This window comes from Aristolochia californica, unplaced genomic scaffold, assembly GCF_029961685.1.
Source record: "Aristolochia californica isolate CCGP_79_NKW_82.1479 unplaced genomic scaffold, dmAriCali1.0.hap1 SCAF_4, whole genome shotgun sequence".
In the NCBI taxonomy this organism is placed as follows: Eukaryota; Viridiplantae; Streptophyta; class Magnoliopsida; order Piperales; family Aristolochiaceae; genus Aristolochia; species Aristolochia californica.
In genome coordinates, this window is record NW_027182103.1 from 41,373,174 (window position 1) to 41,393,375 (window position 20,202).

At 38.2% G+C, this 20,202-nt stretch overlaps 2 protein-coding genes across 7 annotated transcripts; both read right to left on the minus strand.

The window, feature by feature from the left end:
• Positions 1-3,392: 3,392 nt before the first annotated feature.
• Positions 3,393-11,252, minus strand: LOC137962765 (flocculation protein FLO11-like). 6 transcript variants are annotated; one of them, XM_068809821.1, is made up of 7 exons: positions 11,102-11,252; positions 10,707-10,765; positions 10,453-10,534; positions 9,390-10,357; positions 8,329-8,601; positions 7,991-8,082; positions 3,393-4,626 (listed from the first exon to the last, which is right to left on the minus strand). In XM_068809821.1, the coding sequence occupies exons 4-7, from the start codon at positions 10,329-10,331 to the stop codon at positions 3,762-3,764; spliced, it is 2,172 nt and encodes a 723-aa protein (XP_068665922.1). In that variant the 5' UTR covers positions 10,332-10,357; positions 10,453-10,534; positions 10,707-10,765; positions 11,102-11,252; the 3' UTR covers positions 3,393-3,761. The 6 variants fall into 6 exon arrangements, with proteins under 6 accessions (XP_068665922.1, XP_068665919.1, XP_068665921.1 ...); XM_068809818.1 differs by having other exon boundaries at positions 9,390-10,534; positions 11,102-11,251; XM_068809820.1 differs by lacking the exon at positions 11,102-11,252 and adding an exon at positions 10,935-11,011 and having other exon boundaries at positions 9,390-10,534.
• A 6,159-nt stretch (positions 11,253-17,411) lies between these two features.
• LOC137963344 (transcription factor bHLH139-like) lies at positions 17,412-18,593 on the minus strand. The gene is made up of 4 exons (XM_068810480.1): positions 18,165-18,593; positions 17,946-18,029; positions 17,590-17,655; positions 17,412-17,495 (listed from the first exon to the last, which is right to left on the minus strand). The coding sequence occupies exons 1-4, from the start codon at positions 18,591-18,593 to the stop codon at positions 17,412-17,414; spliced, it is 663 nt and encodes a 220-aa protein (XP_068666581.1).
• Between the last annotated feature and the right edge of the window lie 1,609 nt (positions 18,594-20,202).

Sequence of the window (20,202 nt, forward strand, 5' to 3'; positions counted from 1 at the left end):
TGGAGAAACTTATGAAAGAACAAGGTTGAATGAAGATGTTACTAATCCTGTCACTTACGAGGAAACACTCCTTAATGTGGATTCCGACAAGTGGAAGTCGACAATGGAAGAAGAGATGGACTCTATGTATAAAAATGAAGTTTGGAAACTTGTTGATCCTCCTACATCGGTTAAGCCCATTAAGTGCAAGTGGATTTTTACAAGGAAGAGAAATGTTGAAGGTAAAGTTAAAAGATTCAAAGCTCATCTTGTTGCTAAGGGTTTTACTCAACAACACAGGATTAATTATGATGAAACATTCTGTCCTGTGCACGAATACAGTCTATTCGAGCTCTCCTGGCATTGGTTGCATTTTATGACTATGAGTTGTTCCAAATGGATGTTAAAACCGTTTTTCTAAATGGAAATTTGGATGAAAAGATTTATATGGAACAACCACGTGGATTTGTTAGACCGGGAACTGAAGCAAAAATGTGCAAGTTGGACAAGTCTATTTACGGTTTGAAACAAGCCTTAAAATTATGGAATATCAAGTTCAATGAAGCAATTACAGCGCATGGTTTTACTCAGAATCCAAAAGATCACTGTGTTTATATAAAAACAATGGAAGATCGCATTGTTTTTCTTACTTTATACGTAGATGATATTTTATTAGCCGGGAATGATATTCAGTTACTCCAAGGTATAAAGACATGGTTGTTTCAAACATTTGATATGAAAGACCTTGGGGAAGCTTCTTATATTTTTGGCATTAAAATTCTACGGGATAGATCTTTGAAAAAATTGAGTTTGTCTCAAGAGAAGTATATCAACACTCTTCTGGATCGATTTCACATGTCTAACTGTATACAAGGTAAAATACCTTATGGAAGCACTAAAAAGATGAGCCAGGTGGATTGTCCTTCTCGCCTCAAAGATAAATTGGACGAATCCAAGTATCCATACGCTTCTGCTGTGGGGAGTTTTATGTATGCTCTTATATGTACAAGACCTGATCTTGCTTATGCTGTTGGGATTCTTAGCCAGTTTCAGGCTAATCCAGGTTTCACTCACTGGGAAGGGGTAAAATGGGTAATGCGCTATCTAAAACGAACAAAGTCATATGTTTTGACTTATCAAGTGGACAAGTTGGAATTGGTTGGTTATTCTGACTCAGATTATCAAGGATGTATTGATACCCGAAAGTCTACTTCTGGTTTTATCTTTATGTTTGGCGGATGTGCCATTTCTTGGAAAAACAAGAAGCAAGACTGTGTCGCGCAATCAACCATGGAAGCAGAATATGTGGCTATGAACTTAGCTACAAGGGAGGTTGTCTATCCTCGCAAATTCTTGCGAAGTCTTCTAGTTGTAGACTGTGTGGAGCGACTTATTCCTCTTTTTTGTGATAATGCCTCTGCTATTGCTATCACGAAAGATCCGAAGTGTCACTCCAAGGCTAAACATATCGAAGGGAAATACCACTACATGCGAGACATGTTGAGGAAGGGAAGTTGTTATTTATAAGATATCTTCTCCGGATAACTTAGCTGATCCATTAACCAAGTGTCTTCCCATGACCAATTTCACTTTCCATGTGGGGAACATGGGTTTGATTTGTTTATAATTTATGAGACCAAGTGGGAGAACATTGTTTTGTATGCATTGTGGTCTCAATGATTTGTAATACTATATATGTCATGACATTGCAATTAATATTCCATGGAATGATTTTGAAAGAATGCATATGCTTTTGTGTGATAATATGAGTACTCAGTGTATGCCTTGAGATTCAGTTTCCCTATTAGGTATGCACTTGTACGCGTATATATGAGGGTCTCAATAAGGAATGACGGTTGAGTCTCTAAATTGTCCAGGCCAATGGGACTGCATAGGCATAGTTTCCTTTACGGCTAATACTCATGTTGGTATAGAGTTTTACCTTGAGCTCCTCAGGTACTGAGTATGCTATGGACGGTGAGATGCCTTGTTGTCCAGTTTTTCTATTAGGTATATATTTGTATGTATATACGGAAGGGTCTCAATAGGAAGGTAGGGTTGGATGTCTAAATTATTTAGGCCTATGGTACTGATTAGACACAGTTACCTTAGTGGCTAATATTCGAACTGGTACATAGCTTTACCCTGAGTTCAGGTCCAAGTATGTTATGAATGGAGACCGCTGAACTGGCAAATTTGACAAGTATGGATTTGGTGTATTCCCCAGCCTTGGATATCTAAGATATATATTGTGTAGGCCCGGGTTAACTACACATGTATATTAAAGTGTTTAAGGTAATGCCTATGGTCATGGTATGGTTTTATGTGTCAAAATTAATTTTTCATTTTTTTTCGAAAATCAAAATTTGAAATGAATTTGAAACCAAGTGGGAGTTTGTTGGAATTATGGTTTCAAATATATTATTTATAAAATAAAATTACCATGATATTAGAGGCATGGGGCCCACTTCTAGATGTTATCATTGAATGTTCAGTAGAAGGAATAATGGCCAGCACATCCCCCTGTAGAGGTAGATTCATTGGGTGCATTGACTGGACACATCCCTTTGGCATAAGGAGATATATCTCTCTTTGAGGGGATATATCTTTCCTTAGGAGATGTATCTCTCCTTAAAGGATGTATCTCTCTTTAGGGGATGTATCCTTATGAATAGTCATAAGTGCCACACCCTTTTGAAATCTATAAATTTCTCCATGGTCTTACAAGTGAAACTAAGGCTATTTGCACACCGAGTCTGGCCGAACAGGAACAAGTTTATCACTTGTAAACAAATTATCAAAGGTTATCTTGTGCACTTCAAGTTCTATTTATATTCTTCAATATAAAAAGTACGTTCTCTTTATTCTTCTTATTTCAATTCTATGAGATATGTATGACTTTCATGATAATGAAATTATCGGAGGATTTAATATCTATTTTTATAATATTTATTTTATTTTTGTTAGACAAAGTCTAACACTTTTGAACTAAGCCTTCTTCGATGTATTCTCGCGTCCCTCTGAGAAACAGTATCTGACATGCACCGGACGGAACTGGCAAAGAAATGGATTACAGCCTCGCGGCACTGAAGCTTCTATGCCTCCAGCTGAAAATCGAGCCGGAGCGACCATCTCTTCCCCGCCGTCCTGGACCCTCGGTGGCATCGTCTCCCAGCGTGCTTGGCTGCAGGCCGTCCTAGTCTCATCCTCGGAGCAAAACCTTTTCCTCCTGGACGACGGCAGCGACGTTATTGAGCACAAGGAGTGGAGAGTTGGAATGTACGTTATGGTGGTCGGCGCTTGCGTTATCCGTCCGGCTGATCCGCCGGTCATCAAGGTTAACAAAATCGTCAATCTCTCGCCCTTGCCGGGCAGAGCATGAGGTCGCATTTGAGAACTAAAATCAAGAGAAATTGAAGCCAATAAATTATTTGACATGTATTTCATGTAAACAAATATTCGACATTGGAAACTTGAACAGAATAAAATCATCAAATTATCACATGTAAGTTACATGTGTATAAGTATAAATTAGATATTTGCCGAGAATTCTTCTTTCTCCCCACAAATCCAATAAATTTCTCAATGCTATACTCTTTATCTCTTGCTTCAAATATGGTGAGCATGGGACCCCCCTTCGTCTGCGGCTTCTTTCTCCCCAAATGGTGACGATGATGGTACATGCTCATTAATTACCCCAATTTAGTATATATACACCAGTTAGTACAGGATAATCCTTTCCAAGATGACTTCAGACCCCATGAGAGAAAGAATTACACCAGTCATCTGTTACTCTTTGAATCTGTATTCCGACCAGATGGAGTTGTGGCTCCACTACTGAGAGCAACTGCAGCTGACTCCACATGTGTAAGAAGATACTCGTAAATCTTCTTTCTCAGCTTCTCAACTGTCTCAGCTGGAACGGTGCAATCCCCATTGTTCTCCTTCTGGGCTCCAATTTCATCAAGCCAGTCGTTTACTCTCTTCAGCTGTGACAACATGCCTGCTATCTGACTCTTTTCCATCAATGCCGACGCATCCACATCAGCATCTAAGAACTTCTCAATAAACCCCAAGAACCAAACACGGGATTCTAACTGCAAAGCTTTTGCCAAGTTTGAAGCTTCATTTAGACCATTCCCACGTAACCATTCGGGTGGGGGCGGAGGCGGAGTGCGTTGTTTTTGTGATGCAGATGAACCATCCCCGATCCTGCGAGGAGTAGTGGGGGTGGCAGGTTTCGAGCTGATGGAAGGGCGAGCTTTGTTTTGATTCTTCGGAGTGGTGTTCTTATTAGGACTCTCCAAGACAACCATTGTTTGGTTGCTACAAGTGCTTCGACTTGGAGCTGAAGATTGAGCTGATGAAGATGAGGACTGCCCTCTGTAAACCGTAAAGGGTGACAAATCAGTGGCTAATGCTGCTTGAACCCAAGTAGTGGCACTTTTCTGCTTTTCCAATGAAATCCTTAATGCTTCTTCTGGTGGATCACCCTCTTGGTCTTGAGATAATCCAATTAGAGCCATTTTTGACAAAGAATCTGCAATCAGACTAGCTTTACACAAGTTCGCAAAGAGGTCTAAGAACTGTTCCACTGCAGGTTGTGGGCTGTCCCCTTTGGCTGAAGAACTCAGCTCCGTAAACATACTGCACAGAAAATCCAAAATTGGAGACCACTGTCAGTCTGAAATGGCATTGGTTAACAGTTAATATCAAAACTTTATAAAAATTTGAGATCACGAAACAGTCTCAGGCACACTGAGATAATAACAAATTCATGTTAATGTACTTTCAAGATCCCTCAGGCATTCAAGCCATGTCATGGCCTCAACTATCCTCTGTTTTTCCAACAATATCAGTCTATGACAACATGTTAATGTTAAAAGTTTGAGTAAGCCAATGAATTCACTAATTTTCACCCTAAAAAATAGTGGAGAAGGAAAAAATTGGCATACAGATATAGGTAACATCACGGATGTGCCCCCAAGTAGTGGCTCACGTTGGTTAGCTACAGACAGATCAATTTTAGTACTTCATTACCAACGATGGTTGAAAATACATCAGATCATGTCAAAAGCCAGCACCCTCCTCCATGGATGATGTCCACAAGCAACAACTCTAGAAGGTAAGGTTCTACTTTCTGGAAATCTAATTTTCAGTGAATTACATGTAATATGTCAAGACAGAAACTAGGTTTACCAAAGCAACATTTTTTATATAATTAGCTTTCATAAAAACAAAAAAAGGATGGCAATGGCCTCGGTTGCATTAAATTCACAATACCAGTTACTGTGGAACTCTAATGTCACAATCTGTTCAAAATTTCTCATTTTCTACAGATTGTATAGAACCTCGAGTCCAAAAACTATTGGTGGTTATATTGCCATCCCCACAAGCAACAAGGAAAAGGCATTTTCAATCAAGACTTTTCCCATTAAGTTAGGCTACTGTATGTTTCTGTAAGAGGCAAGAGCTACCTGCGATCTCAACATAGGAGTATGTTTCTTCAGGGAGCATATTAGCATACCATGTCTGAATTATGCCCATCCCTAGTAACATAGCTGCCCCATAAATAAATTCCTAAACGAGTTACTGATATAACCAGGAAAATGATGGTTTTTAAACCAACTAACATCCAAGTTCCAACTACAATTTAGACAGTTAATTAAGAGATGAAACAACAAATGTTTTGCTTCAGAACTTAAGAGGAAAGAGCTGAAGACAACCATATGTGTGATGGTGCAGTTGTAGAAGGATATTTTGGTCACAAAACTTAATCACCTCTTTAACCACAGTTCAGAGCAAGGGTAATTTAGTCTTTCTATCAGGGAAATACAATTTTACAAGATAAGGAAAGGAGGGGGTTCCAAAGATTAGTTGATAAAGCCCTAAGCTCTTGTCTTCTCATTCATCTTCTCCCCTTTTTTCTCTCCCACACATTGATTTCTGGGTGATTCATTTTTATTTTCTACTTCTTTTTACCTTAATTCCTATTTCAAGAACCAGATAGGTTTTTCCCTTTGAGTCATATTGCTTTTTCTAGCTAAAACAGTCAAACTAGTCGAGATTCCCAACAATAGGCACCCAGCCTACACTGCTCATGCCACAAGCCTTGGACAAGATCGTTGAAAACAGTTTTAGGAAAACCCACAACTGGAAACTTCATTCCCATACAGGGTCTTATTTTGATTTGACAGGTAATTAAATTCAAAGATAGAATTAGTCATCAGTAAAAAAGGATCTTTATTTGTTGTTAAAAGAAAACTCTTACTGTCATGAAGAACATAAAAAATGTGACAAGACATGCCTTTTCTCTTCCCAGTATGTGCAGTTGAGTAACTAATTGATCATAAGCATTCCAACATCAACTGAAAGCCAATTTCTAAATATTTAGGAGCTCACCAATTTCATTTTCCGCATTAGTAGCTAATCCAGCAGATTAACTTTAGGATCAAACCAATCTCCTAAACTATAGTGAATTCAAGCTTATCTTCGACAAGTAGATAAATCACTTACAGTTCTTCAAAGAATCATTTGACACTAGACTAGTTGATGAGCTAGATGAACTATAAGTTGGAATGGCACCATGTATGTTATACACAGGTTCAGACAAAAAGCAACAGGATGGTGAGTTACTTCTCCAAACTCGACATAGAACTTCATTAAAATGCAAGTTGCGGAAATATTTTGCAAGGCAAGTAGCAATGCCATGCTTTTCAGACTACAACTATCAATTGCACCTTTAGAAACCAAAAGCGACCTTCACAGGTTGAATACTTTTGGCACCAGAACTACACTATCCCAACCAACCTTACAGAATTCTTTGATCCATTATAACACTTAACCATCCCTTGTGGAATTTTCTATCCATTGTATTAGTTAGGTATTCCTCCAAAATTTCACATGCTGACTAACCTATGAAAAGTGTGTAACTGGTGATATCAGAGTAATGGGAGAGCCACTTTATATTCCAATAGAGGCAAAATATCTAGTCACTCTATTCCACCAGAAGAAACTAATGGCCAATTTGTATCTGATAACTACAAAGAGATTGGCTTGGGTGCACTTGTGTCTGACAACTACAAAGCAATTGGCCTGAATGAAATATTGGTTCACTTTTAACATCTCAGCATATAAACAACCAAACAAACACATTAAGTCCCGATTCCTCTTTTTGTCATTTTTGCTTCCATGGCTAAATAGAGCTGGCAATCAGCCCATAAATGGCCCAATCTTACAAGACCCATAATTGCCCCAACCTGGAAGGCTCATGACCAGCACAGACATTGAACACCCAATTTGTTGAAACTCTGATCCGGAAACAACTTTGGGCCAAGAGACTATATCTTATGTTTGCGTGATTAAATTTATCAAAGTTTTAGGGTGAGCATATCCAACCACCCAAATAAGATATAAATCTCAACTTGCCAACAAAAACAAGCCACCTCAACAACTACTAGGGATTAGTATCTGAATTTGAGTCTGAAAGAGAAAATTATAAGAACAGAATAAATGATTATTTAAAAAACCACATTGTCAGACATCCTCAAACATCTGCCACTTTGCCTTAATTGCTCTGATTATATGAATCCAAAGGGAATCCATACTCCTCCTGTTAAATGTATGAATTACACTTGTTACTTGGCAAGAAGCTACATATTACTGTAAAGGTAGCACATTAGTAATGTTATTCACCGAGAGCAACAATAGGCATAAGATGACAGATCCAATAATTACAGTAAAATAGAAATGTTAACAACAAGCAACAATAGAGACAAATGGCCAAACATGAAAGAAATGCCAGCTTTGAAGTTTGGACTAGCCAACATAGATGCAAGCCTAACTGAGAACTCTTACAACTACCTCAGCAGACAATCATTTTTGAGCCAGGAAAGAATTCATGCCCATAAAATGTACTCCGTTAAAGAGTAGAACTGTTTCACTCAGAGCTAGACTCCGGTATAAGTAACCTTAAAAAAATGTTGCAACTGATCTATAATTGCTTAATTACCTCAAACACCGTATTAAACTCTCTGCCGCAGAAGCTTCTTGCATGGCCTCAATTGCAGCCAGCTTCGCTGCATCTCTGTGCTTCAGAACTTCCTGAAATATGACAATAACTAGCATTAATAAAAACAGAGAAAAACATATACAAGGATCAGATAATTTGAAAGTTTCCTACAAACCAAAATCTAACCCCATGGCTCAATTAATGATAACCCATGGAACATTGTGCCACTCTAAACCAGCCATATGTTACCAGTGAAGGAACATTGAAGTCTCAGCTGAAGCCGACTTGCTGATCCATTGAGATTTGTAATTGAATTATGGAAGCATAACCTTCCCTACCTTTCCAAGTATTGCCAATGATGATGGAAGTGAAGCCCATGACACACTGCTATCTGCCAATCTTTTACTGGCAGAAACCTTCACTAAGTTGCCTGGTACTCCACCATTAGAATTGTCCACTGAACTTTTTTTTGCAATAGAAATCCGTGGCTTAGTGACTTTTTCAAGATCGTCCACAGTTCCATTCATGCCGCCTTTCTTTGTGGGCGTCTGAACCCTATTGCCCTCTTTAGGGGACACCTTGTCATTAGGTTCTGGCTTCTTCTTAGGGGCCTAGTTATTTTAAAGGATCAAATAAAGCACTTGTCAGAACTCCAGAAAAATGTTCATTGACATGGCCAGATAAAGGGCTGAAATGATAAAGAGGACAAGCTACTAATCAAGTAATCTCCGGAGGCTCAAGCATGGAAACAATGTAGCAACGCAAATTTTCATCCCCAAAAAAACTCAATCAGAATTTAATACCAGTTTACAAGAATATGTTAACAATTTTGCATAAAAAAAATTTAACATATAAAATAAATAAGGCAATACTCCGAAAGTAGAGCATAGCATGCAATTCCTCTATCAGGCAGATTTTACCAATTGTCAGCCGATATGATAAAGTAGCACATGGCGGCACTGTTGTATTTAAGCACCTAATATGCACAGGAGTCTTGATTGCTTCTTAATGAATATATTTCTTCAAAAGATTTTGAATATACTACAACACTTAAGAGAAGAACAGGTTATTGATTTCAAGCCCACCATAAAATGGGCTGAAGCACAAGCAATTCTAACCCAGACAACCACTAAAAAGATGTGGAGACTGTATATTTAAAAAAGCTTGAAGTCAATCATCCATGTTGAAAAGCATGAAGTCCAATTAAATAAATAAATTAAAAAAGTAAGCTCTACGCTTCCTGAATAAGTCAGAGCAGAGAGCAGCTTAACTCCCCAAGTATGTTGATGTACTAAGCAATTAGAATACCAACTCTCAAACAATACTTGGTTTTAAGAAAAAATTCCACCCTATGGTATGAAACATGACTGGCGAGGTGAGAGGGAGAAGAAATACTTACAGAAGTGCTGCGTGAATCCGATTTACTAGGTCTTGCTGCCCTTGGATTTGAATTCTCCCTCCCCTGAACCTCCACACTTCCTTCCCAGCTCTTTCTCAAAGCCTTAGGCCCTACTTCAATCACAAAGTTTCCAATCGAATTTCCAGCTGTGGCCTTCTTCACAGCAGAGCTAGCCTTGAAAACAGAAGCAGCCTTCTCTAGCAAACCCTGCTTTGAACTAGGCTTCTCTGAAACGCCATTTATTTTTGCTTGGTTTCTAACCCCATTTGCAAACTTCTCGAATGAAGTAGGAAGTGAATAACAGCTCGTCGGAGATGAAGGTATGGACCTTGAATTTGAAGACTTAGATCTCATCTCTGTTTCCTTTTTCTCTAACACATTCACACTAGGCCTTGACAATTGAGACTTGGAACGGCTAAAACTTTCTGTCCTTGCCTCCAGATCCCCAGCTTTACTACTTGCATTTGCTCTTGGCAACTTGCTCTTCTCCTTGTCCCCCAGCCACTTGCCATTTGTTCCCTTAGGAGAAGCTCTATCAAGTGGGTTTGATCCAGAAGAGTTGAGGAAGCTTAGGGAATGAGTAGCGACCAGATCCTCTGGTGTGCCTACACACGGGTGCCGTCCTGGGACCGGCCTAACACCTCGTAGAATTGGGACAGGTGATGCGGCCTCCAGCCGTTCAACATGGATAAATTGACCCAACTGTAGCTTATCACTGAGGATAAGATCGTCCTGCTCATCAGGGAGGGAAGCATAGGTTGCATGGACAGAATCTGAGACCTTCAGGTAAAATCCTTTGTTTGAGAAAAGCTCACCTCCTTTAAGTGCTGGAACAATGCCAACAACCTGGAGTAGTGATGAACGGTGTTCGCCATTCACCTTCACATCGGTATTCATGTGCTGCAGAAGCTTCATGAGAACTCCAGGAACTAAGGAAGCCATTTCTACGACTCCCAAAACGCATCACTCTGCTACGGTAGGTAGATATTTAAGTTATTCAATTCAATGTAACCAACCTACAAACTCAGATCCGTAAGAGCGGCGACAGTCAAGAGTTACTGACAGAGCTTTCTAATAGGATGCTCGTGACGGTGGCGCCGGCTGTTCTGAACTCTTCGAAGGCAAAATCTGAAATTTTTGAGAGACTGCAGAAAGAGAGAGGATCGTTGCTGAGTTCTGCAAGCATAGGAAAACGATATTCGAAACAACCATTTCGGAAAAAAAATAAATATGGAAACGCATATTTCACAAGCATACAATCAGAGTGGGAACCAAAAACATTCGCTCCAAATGACGACTAAACAGCAGAAAACTTACTTGCAGACCGGAATGTAGAAATGGTGGAGTTTCAAAATCCAAGGATCAGAGACAACCGTCTGCCCCGAACAAAAGATGAACAGACCAAGTTTTAATCAGTTCCACGGATAAGAAGAATCCAGGGTATTTCCATAAGACTGTTCAGATACACAAGAACGAAAGAAAAGAAAAGAAAAGAAAAAAAAAAAAGTCGAAATCATTGCAGCAAGAGTTCCATGATTGGGGTACATTAACAATAGCTTCTAACAGAAATCTGACACAGCCAACTTAGATCTGACAACATCCACTAGCCCTCCGTTTTTTTCCTCCTGGTCTTTTCCCTCCACTCTACAGAGAGAGAAAATAGGAGAACAATAATAACACTACAGGACGCAGGCAAGCAGCAGGTAACTCACCTTACAAAATTCCGACGCAGCTTTACGAAGAATAAAAGTCCTCAGAAGCTGTTTTATTAACTGTTATTTTTGTCACGTAAGGTAGAGAATTTTTCCTAAAATAATTGCTCCTAATGCGTGGTTGCCCATGGGCGCATGTGGTAAGTCACGGTATGTCGGCTACGATATCAGGCCTTAGATCCCGTCAACGGCGTAATCTCCGGCGACCGTCGACGCTCGCAGCTGAAGCTCACATTTATTTCCACGCTCCAAAAATTAATCTCAGATGATGCCTCATAAATGACAAAACGCGGCATTAAAATACAAGGAAAAACAGACGGTCACTATTACGTACCTACTGGCCTCACATTAGATCCCAGTGATGGTTACAGGTTACCGCACAAGATCGCACCGTACCATCGGCTACCGAATCAATAGATTTAATTACATCCGATTACTCTTTTATCTGCTACGAATGGTAAGGTGTCGGTGTCACACCCGGAGGCCAAAAGGGTCCAAAAACCGAGGATTCAGATTCTGAAACGTGGCGAGCGGATAATGGCGATCCGCCGCAGATTCCATGTGCCGACTTGCAGTGGCCTCCGTGGTTTCATCTCACAACGAGTCAACCAAAAAGAAGGGAAACTGAAGAGAGGGAGCAGCCGACTGGGGCGCACCACAAATGCCATCCTCTTGATCTCCACGGTTCACATTCTTGTTTGCGTTCTTGATTCCTAGTTGCTCCCGTGCGGGCTTAAAAGTGAAACTAAACTCCAAGACACCTGTCTGTTCTCTCAATCATTCCACATTATCTTTTTACTTAGACAAATGTCAAGAGCAATGATTTGGAAAACAAATCTGAAGATGAAGATGTTTGAATCAAACAAGAAGCAAGGGAACAAAAGCATCCGTTATGATTTCAGAGAAGGGGCGGCAGGCATTATTGCTTACAGATTGATTACCTAACCACAGCTTTTCTTCTTGAATCTTGCCTTTCTGGAAATTAATCAGCTATTTCTCTAATGTTCTTTATCCAAAAGCTGTCGCATCTCGTCTAAAATCCAGACAGGGTAATAGAATAGTTAAGAACTTAAAAGCCGGTTTATGTTGATTTTTTTAAAAAATTCTCATTAAATTTTGTTTAAATAAATTCGAAGAACGTACAATAACCCAAATACACCCTAAATTATTGATTAAACAAAATTATCAGAACCGGAACTGATACTAAAATTAAAGAGAAGTTCCTGTTCGGATGGATTGAAATGCTCCAGTATCGTAAGTTGATTTGACACACCAAACACAGGAAAAAACAAAATTTGAAAAAATAATTAAGTTCTACCGTCAAAAGAATAAAAAACTAAACAACGGAAAACCTGCTTATTTGTTGAGAAAACGAAAGAAAAATAAAATAAACACTCATGGCGTCAATCCGAAGCTTAACCGATCTGCTTCTCTTCCACTAAAATACACAGCAAAAGAGAAAGATCAGAGACCAAACCTCTTGGCGCATCAAAAGCTTCGCAACTGCAACTGATCGCCGTCTCGACGAATTTCTCTTCCTCTTTTCTCTTAGGGCTTCGAGGAATACCTACACAGAACGCCGAAAGGAAGGAAGCAAGGCTTCTCTAATGGCGCTAGACGGCGGGTATCAGCGTACGGTTGGGGCTTTGGGGCAGACGAATCGTTTCATTGATTTCTGAGACTGGCTGGGCTGGGAGAGTAAAGGACACGACCAGTCAAACCCCGTCGGCAATAGACTCGTCACTGCGTCAGTCTAAGATTAATGATTAGGCCTTACAACATCTGATAAAGCGATCATCGCTGAGAAGGTCCGTAAACGTAACTGACACTTTTCAGTTGCAGGTGTGATATGGAGAGCTCGCAGCCTGGCAGGCGAATCGAACTCCAGAAAAGCCGCATTGTTTATTTCATTTTGGCATTTTCACGTATCAAAGTAGTTTTTTACTTTGTCAAACCTATCATGAATGCCGATCTTTGATATCGAGAAGTGAGAAAAGCTTCCATAATCCTGATAAAACCAGAAACTCTCCCTGATCTCAAACTGAGTCTACTTTCTAACCAAAATCGAATATTTTTATAGAAAAAAATTAACATTAGAATAACTGAAAGTCATGTTCGTAGCATTTGCATGCGAAAATCTAAATTTTAAGTCAATTTTTTTTTTAAATTACTAATTTTATTTTTCCCCGGTCTCCTATTTGTCTTCAAACTCTATTGAGACTCTTTACATGTAGATGCTTCTAAATAAGAAGGAAATGCTCATCAAAGTCAATAGAGTTTATGTAAATCTTTAGTATTTATTTAATTTTTATTATTTTCATCACTTTAGAGTAATGCCTATAGACTCACTATTTACAAATAATAAGAGTGCGCCCAACATCCAATGTGAGTTAAGTCATTTTATTTACCAAGTGATGATTTTTTCTAAAATTGGACCTTTTTTCACCTTTGAAATTGAGCAAATATTTTTTTTATTGGTATATGGAGTTTTCTCTTTCCGTTATGAGTAATTTTTTTTCTCCCGTATTTTATTTGTCCAAGATGGGTCTTTATGTCATTTTTATCTCTAGCTTGAGGGTAAGAACTAGAAAAAAAAAAGTATAAAGAAAATATATTTTATTCAGTATATTATGGTAATTTTTATATGAATAAGATATCTAAGTAAAGGGAAGAACAAGATGAAGATTTTTTTAGTCAAAGAAGTTTGGAAACCAAATTTTTTTCTTTGCAAGTTGAAACAACAGACTCTAGTATGAGGGGGGAGACTTAAAGAACAAATAAAGAAGAAGCTTACATGATTCTATGTATTCTCTCTATTACAAATAGAGACTTATTAGTGTACTTAATTTATAAAAATTAATGGATTAATTTCTTCTCCAAAAATTCAACATAAGGGTAGCTTGAGGGTTAGTCGAACTGTAGGATCGGGTAGGGCATGCCGCTAATGAAATGAAACTGTTAAGATAAATAATAGAATTAATAGAACAAATTATGTTCTAGCCAAGTGGATAAAGGAAGAAGTTATGTGTCCATAGGGTTGAGGAAAAAAGTTTCTTCATAATCAATGCCAATGTCGATTAAATCCAAATATCTCTTTGATAATAATAAAATTATATTAATTTATATATATGCTATGTAATTAAAAAAATAATTATGTAGTACCTTTTTTCTTAGTTATTTCATATAAAATCTAATTTATTAATGGATTTTAAACACTTTCCATAAGGTTAAATCTGTTTTCCTGCAATTTAGAATTTGAAGATTTGGGTGAACCGCGAATTGCTTGAGATTTACTTTGATCTGTAGGAGATTTTACATTGATGCGGAGTAGCCAAGCGAAGCAGGAGGAAGTGAAAGATAAGGTAAGCTAGTCGTATGGACGAGCTTTCCCGGGAAATTTGATCTGTAAACAGAGTTTTTTCGCTTACTTTTTCGTTATCCTGATTGTTGGTGGAAATTTGGATTATGGTCAGGTTGTTTGGATTACAGGTGCCAACCGAGGAATTGGTGAGCATACTGATTTGTGTTTTTAAATTGTTTGTCACTTTTTCTGGAGCTAAAATTGACAACTGACTATTCTGTGATTGTCTGTTCCCTAAACTTGATTTTCTGGGCGTTTGAGTTTAACTATTTGTTTTGGTATTTACCCAATGTCACGTTGGCATAAGGCAGTTTTATATTGCACCTAGATTCTTAAATTGTTGATGTTTTAGTTGCCCTTCCGAATACTTAAAGTATGCTTTTTCATTGGTTTACGATTACTTTTTGCTGCTTTGGTGGATGTTCTTTGTATTTTTTACATTCTTTATTGGTTGTTGGATGTGTTATTCGTTGAACTTGTTAGTTTATTCAGTACGGTCCACTATCAAGCTGTACTGAGCCACATTCTGGGTCTCAACTATTGGTGCTGGAACCTTGGCCATTTGGACGCTTAAAGTTAGTATCATTTTAAGTTTTTTATATGTGTGTCAGTATTCATGTTTTCGTATCTCTGTAGTATGACTGACCTTCTCTGTTGGATGTTTATCCTTGGTTCATATTTCTTCTTTTCTTGTCACTATTGGTCAGACACAATTTCGTCATTTTTTAACTAAATTCTATGTTATAATGGTTGATTTTTGGACTCTTATCACTTGCTATCTACTAATTCTATCTATGAGGATGCAATGACTGATTACTTAAAAAGTAAAACATAACATCATACATAAGCTTCTGACATGTATTGATGGCTTATTTCGTTTAAGTGGGATGTGGATTAGGCAGTATGATTGTGCAAATGAAGGAAACCACTAAGAATGGCTAAACCCAAAAACTTTTTGCCATCTTATGTCGTTAATCAATGGTTTTTAACATTGTCCCTTGACACTCTAGGGTTGTCATCAATGAAATTTTTGGTAGATGTCCATCCATCCAGGTCTCCCCAGTTGTAGGACACAAGAGTAGTTGTTAGGACAGAAGCTGTTTCATTGAATTAGAAGGAAATGCCTGGTATGCTACTTGTTGATTATCAGGTGAGATTCTGGCCAAGCAATTTGCACATTTAGGATCAAAGCTCATACTTTCTGCAACAAATGAAGCTGAGCTAGAGAGAGTCAAGCAGAACTTGTTGGTAACTTTTACTTCTTATTTTTACAACCTGTTGGATTTTAAGCTAATTTGACTATTGAGGGTATTTGTTCTTTGTTTATTTCCCCTGATTTCTAATTGACCTCTTGTAGGTAAACATGTCCCTGATGGAATAAAGGCTTTGCCACTGGATTTATCTTCAGGTGAATCTTCTCTTATTGAAGCTTCCTCAGTGGAGTAGATTATTTGGTCCATAATGCAGCTTATGAACGCCCTGTGAGTGCTTGTTTTTTGTTTGTTTTTCATCCCTTGACAAAAGAAGATTGTGGCTTTCTCGGCATCGTACTAGATCACCCCAAATTTATTTTTTTGTTCCCTGTTTCAGTATTTACTTTCAGAAATCAGCAGCAATTGATGTAACTGAGGATGCTCTTAAGGTCGAAAGACCAGTCTGTTGCTCTCATTTCTTTTACATTCTTTAACTATTTGAAGTGCTTATGTTCTGTGATAGGCAACTCATTTTTTTGTCTCATTTTATTCATCTAGTTCTTAAGTGTCCATTTTGAACATTCTTTGCTTGGGTACTTGTACCTGTTAAGTTATAATTAGATATTGTGTGTAGTTCAAAATTTTCATTTCCAACATGTGATCAATGTTAGAAGACTAACGGTGTGGATTTAGTGTTTTAGCTCACTTTGGTGTGAGCCTCTGAAATAGTTTTTGATTGCAGTTGTGTAAGAAAGGGATTAAAGTGACTGTTATCTATCCTGGATCCGTTGAAACATCAAATGGAACAGGAGCTGGATCATCTGTGCATATGAAGCAGAATGGTCATCAATATAAGATAGAGGGATCAATTTTCATACGAAGTAGAATCGCCATTCTTTTTTTCTTCTAAATGAGTAACATGAAGAACCACCAACAGCTAAGAACTTCACCAACTGCAGGGCAAACTACAAATTGCAATATGAAGCATTTTTGTTTACTGATATGCGCACCCTTAGTAGATGAAATCAACATCTATAAAACAACTGTTGACCAGTCACAATTTATGAAGTAGAATGATGAGCAATGAAGAGGCAGCATCTTCAAAAGGTAGTATGGCAGACTGAGAATGTTGAAATGGTCTAAAAACAAAGAAAAGAAAATACGAGAACTTTGAAATGGATATGTCACAAAAGAGGAAGGAGAAGATTTGAAACAAATGTCTCACACAACCATTTACAACCAAATGGAACATTAGAATTTTTCATCCATTCATCATTTTACTGTCTGAATCAGTGAGATTCAAATCTTGAGTTTCTATACATTCTCTTGGATCACAACCAAATGCCCACAACAATACATTGTCTCTAATCTCAGTAGTACAGAGATTTCTGCATGGACCATTTGTCAAGTTCTTGGAAAATTGATGTGACCTGCATGTTTCATTCCTTTCTATTAATGATCTCTTGTGCCTTCTTGCATTGATCGATTTTTTCAACTCTGTGAATCACTTCCCGAGCGGCATTTTAAGAACTGTATTGAATTAGTCTAGAGAGAAAGATAGAGATGGATAGGTTGGGAATTATGAAACTCATTTGGTGTCAGCACAGATTGTAAGCAGTCTTAGAATGAAAGATCAAAGATACATGGAAGTATCTGCCGAGGGTCTCTTTATTTATTAAAAAATAATGTACAAAAAGACTATTCAAACCAAACAGAATAATGAGAAATTATGAACATCCAATCTCATTAAAATGGTTCAGAAAAGCTCCCCCCAGGGTTCTGCTAGTGGTTCTTTAAAGGCGACTGGGACCGGCAAAGAAATGCCATCAAAGCTGAGATACTGCAAAGAAATTAAAAAGAGAAATATGAATTCATATTGAGAGAGAGAGAGATGTTCTTTATACGATTCCTCATTTGATGTGTTTCATAACTACCTTAATCTGGAGCTGAAGAAACTTCACGTAAAGGATTGCTTGCTCAAGCATCGTACTGATGTCAACCTGAAGCAGAGAAATTGTGGTTTACAGAAAGCTTTTCAGAATAAAATTTTCCATATCATGGATTTGGTTATGAAATGGGGACGGGGATTTTCATACTTTGCGGCAGTTTGGGACCAAGGACTGCAGCGTCTTTAGCTTCTGGTTTATCTTCTCCCCTCCTCTTCTGCAATCTCAGACCAGTTAAACGACAATTCCGCAATAGTGCATTATCTTATATATAATTTGATCGATCAACTGCTTCTTTATTTTATTTTTCCAGTAAGAACCAGTATCAGGTTACAGTGTCGTACCCTTGAATAGAGGACGTGACGATCTCCTGATCTCTGCTCTCCTTCTTTTTCCTTGGATTTCCTCCTTTGGTTTCTTCCGTTAGCCTAAAATATCCAGAATAAATGTCCAATCACAGTCGGAAAAAAAAGAGAGAACAAGATGAAAATCTGAGAAAGAAAAGCGTCACTTCTACTCCACTCTCCATAATTTGTTCATTCAGAAAACTCTCATCTACTTACCCCGAATCCGCCTTCATATTTTCTCTTAGTACTCAATCTTCTCAACTCCTCGTGAACCCTCTGACGAGAGTGATCAGAAGAAGCCTCCGGCATGACCCAAGAATCTGTAGACACAACGAGGCTTCCAAGAGTACTGTCACGGTCAGAAGCTTCCGTTACCAACCCATTTTTGTTCTGATCGTCGGGACCTCCATTGCCATGACGTTTCCCGTCGAAATATTCCAAATGGACAGCAAATGACTGATCATCATCATTAATCACCAGCTCCCTGAAACCGAAACTAGTCCTAGTTTCAGATCGTTCAGCCGAGCACAGTCCACAAATGTTTTTACTGTCTGAGAAGGGAAGGAACTCAAGGGAGGGATACTCTTGTTCGGAGTGGTATGAACTGAGACTGAACAGATATTGATCTGCTACAGATGACTCCATTACTGGACGATGTCGATTCTCAACGGTGCTGGTAAATCTACGTATTTATACTGGAGCTTATTGGGTTCCGAATCCATCGTTTCTCTGTCTGCTTGCTGATCTATAGATGATTGAGATTGATGCTTAGAGATTATTTAGTATTAGTTTATAGAAAGCCGCACGTAGGAGTGATAACTGCAAATAAATAATGGCTTCATCTTTTGCAAAACTGCAAATTTCTGCTTGAGCAGTATCAATGGAAGGAGGACGATGTCAACACGGTATAACTCAATCATATAAATGATGCCATATCTAACTGGCGCGTTCTTACTTGCAGGCTTTCTGAATTATCAAAAGAAAAAGATAAAATAATGAGTTCGTTTTCTTTTTCTCGAACAGAAACAGTGACAGTAAAGAAAACTCTCAGATATATATAAAATCCCAATTTACTTGGAAAAAAATCCATTTTCTAAATTTCATTTCAATAAAACGCTCAAAGTTAGAAACTATTAATATATATATTAAAGTCTTATTTACCCCTTTTATTTCCCTATTTACCTAGTTATCTACATATAGATAATCGGGTAAATAAATGGATAATGGACACACTTAAATACCCCTACTGTCTTTTTTTTTTTTTTTTGGCTTAATCGATATTGTCATATTCAGTCATATTCTGATTTCTATCCCTCTCCAGCTCCATCAAAAATTGTTTAGCCTCTAAAACTTTTGGGACCTCAATTATCATGAATTAACTCTACATGTATACTTGTGGCCATGTCGTGGGAGCAGAGTTTTGACTCAGGAATTCTGAAAATAAGGAGGAACGTGGTGCTAGGCTGTTCGTCTCTTCTCTCTCCCAAATCTGAGGCAGGAACAGACTTGTGGGGTTCAGTCTCAAGTGACCTTTCCACCCATTTTTGGGCCGGCTCACCTCTGTCAATATCTGTTTGGATACGTCGGATCAAATAACCTAATTGAGAAGATCCGAGAGTGTTGACTGGGAGGCATCCTATCACTTTCTAGTTTTTGATTCTCTTATATGATAGCCAAGGCACGTAGCTGCTCTTAATAATCAGTACGTTTACTTCTTTGGATTGGTTTTGAACCACAAGCTATAAATTTGCAGTATCTTTATTTACATAAGCCCTCTCTTCGTCAACAAGGGAGACCTCCCCTAGCATGGTTGTGAGGCCATGGTCTTGCAAGAAAGCGGAAGGGTCCACCTCCCTTATTTTATGTTTTTGTTACTGGGGGTGACACCAAGACAAACCGGTTTACAAACCGTTTGAGCTCGACTCAGTTTAGTTTTTATTTGTGCTAAGCTCGAACTCAAACTTGAAATAAGGCTCATTAAGTATAATAAGCCAAATTCGAGATTTTTCAAGGTCAACTTATTAGCTTGTGAGCTAACTCATTAGCATTTTTTTTTATGAAAATACCTTTTAATTACTCTCGTCGATTCCCTATTTAGTTTGTTGATAGTTGCTCATATTTACCTCAAACCTCACAGACGATGGATTGTTCAACCCTTTTTGATCCCTCAACATCTAATGATGTTGTGTACTTATGGAATATATGGAGGTATTTGCTCTTTCTTTTAGGTCTATTAAGCTGGTCATTATACATT

What these genes read in the sequence shown, in the direction of transcription:
- LOC137962765 (XM_068809821.1), bottom strand. Translation starts at nt 10,331, where the DNA reads ATGGCTTCCTTAGTTCCTGGAGTTCTCATGAAGCTTCTGCAGCACATG. An exon ending in CGGATTCACGCAGCACTTCT is followed by an intron (nt 8,602 to 9,389) that starts GTAAGTATTTCT and finishes TAAAATAACTAG; the next exon opens with GCCCCTAAGAAGAAGCCAGA. An exon ending in CATTGGCAATACTTGGAAAG is followed by an intron (nt 8,083 to 8,328) that starts GTAGGGAAGGTT and finishes GTCATATTTCAG; the next exon opens with GAAGTTCTGAAGCACAGAGA.
- LOC137963344 (XM_068810480.1), bottom strand. Translation starts at nt 18,593, where the DNA reads ATGGAGTCATCTGTAGCAGATCAATATCTGTTCAGTCTCAGTTCATAC. An exon ending in AATATGAAGGCGGATTCGGG is followed by an intron (nt 18,030 to 18,164) that starts GTAAGTAGATGA and finishes TGGATATTTTAG; the next exon opens with GCTAACGGAAGAAACCAAAG. An exon ending in GTCACGTCCTCTATTCAAGG is followed by an intron (nt 17,656 to 17,945) that starts GTACGACACTGT and finishes TCTCTGCTTCAG; the next exon opens with GTTGACATCAGTACGATGCT.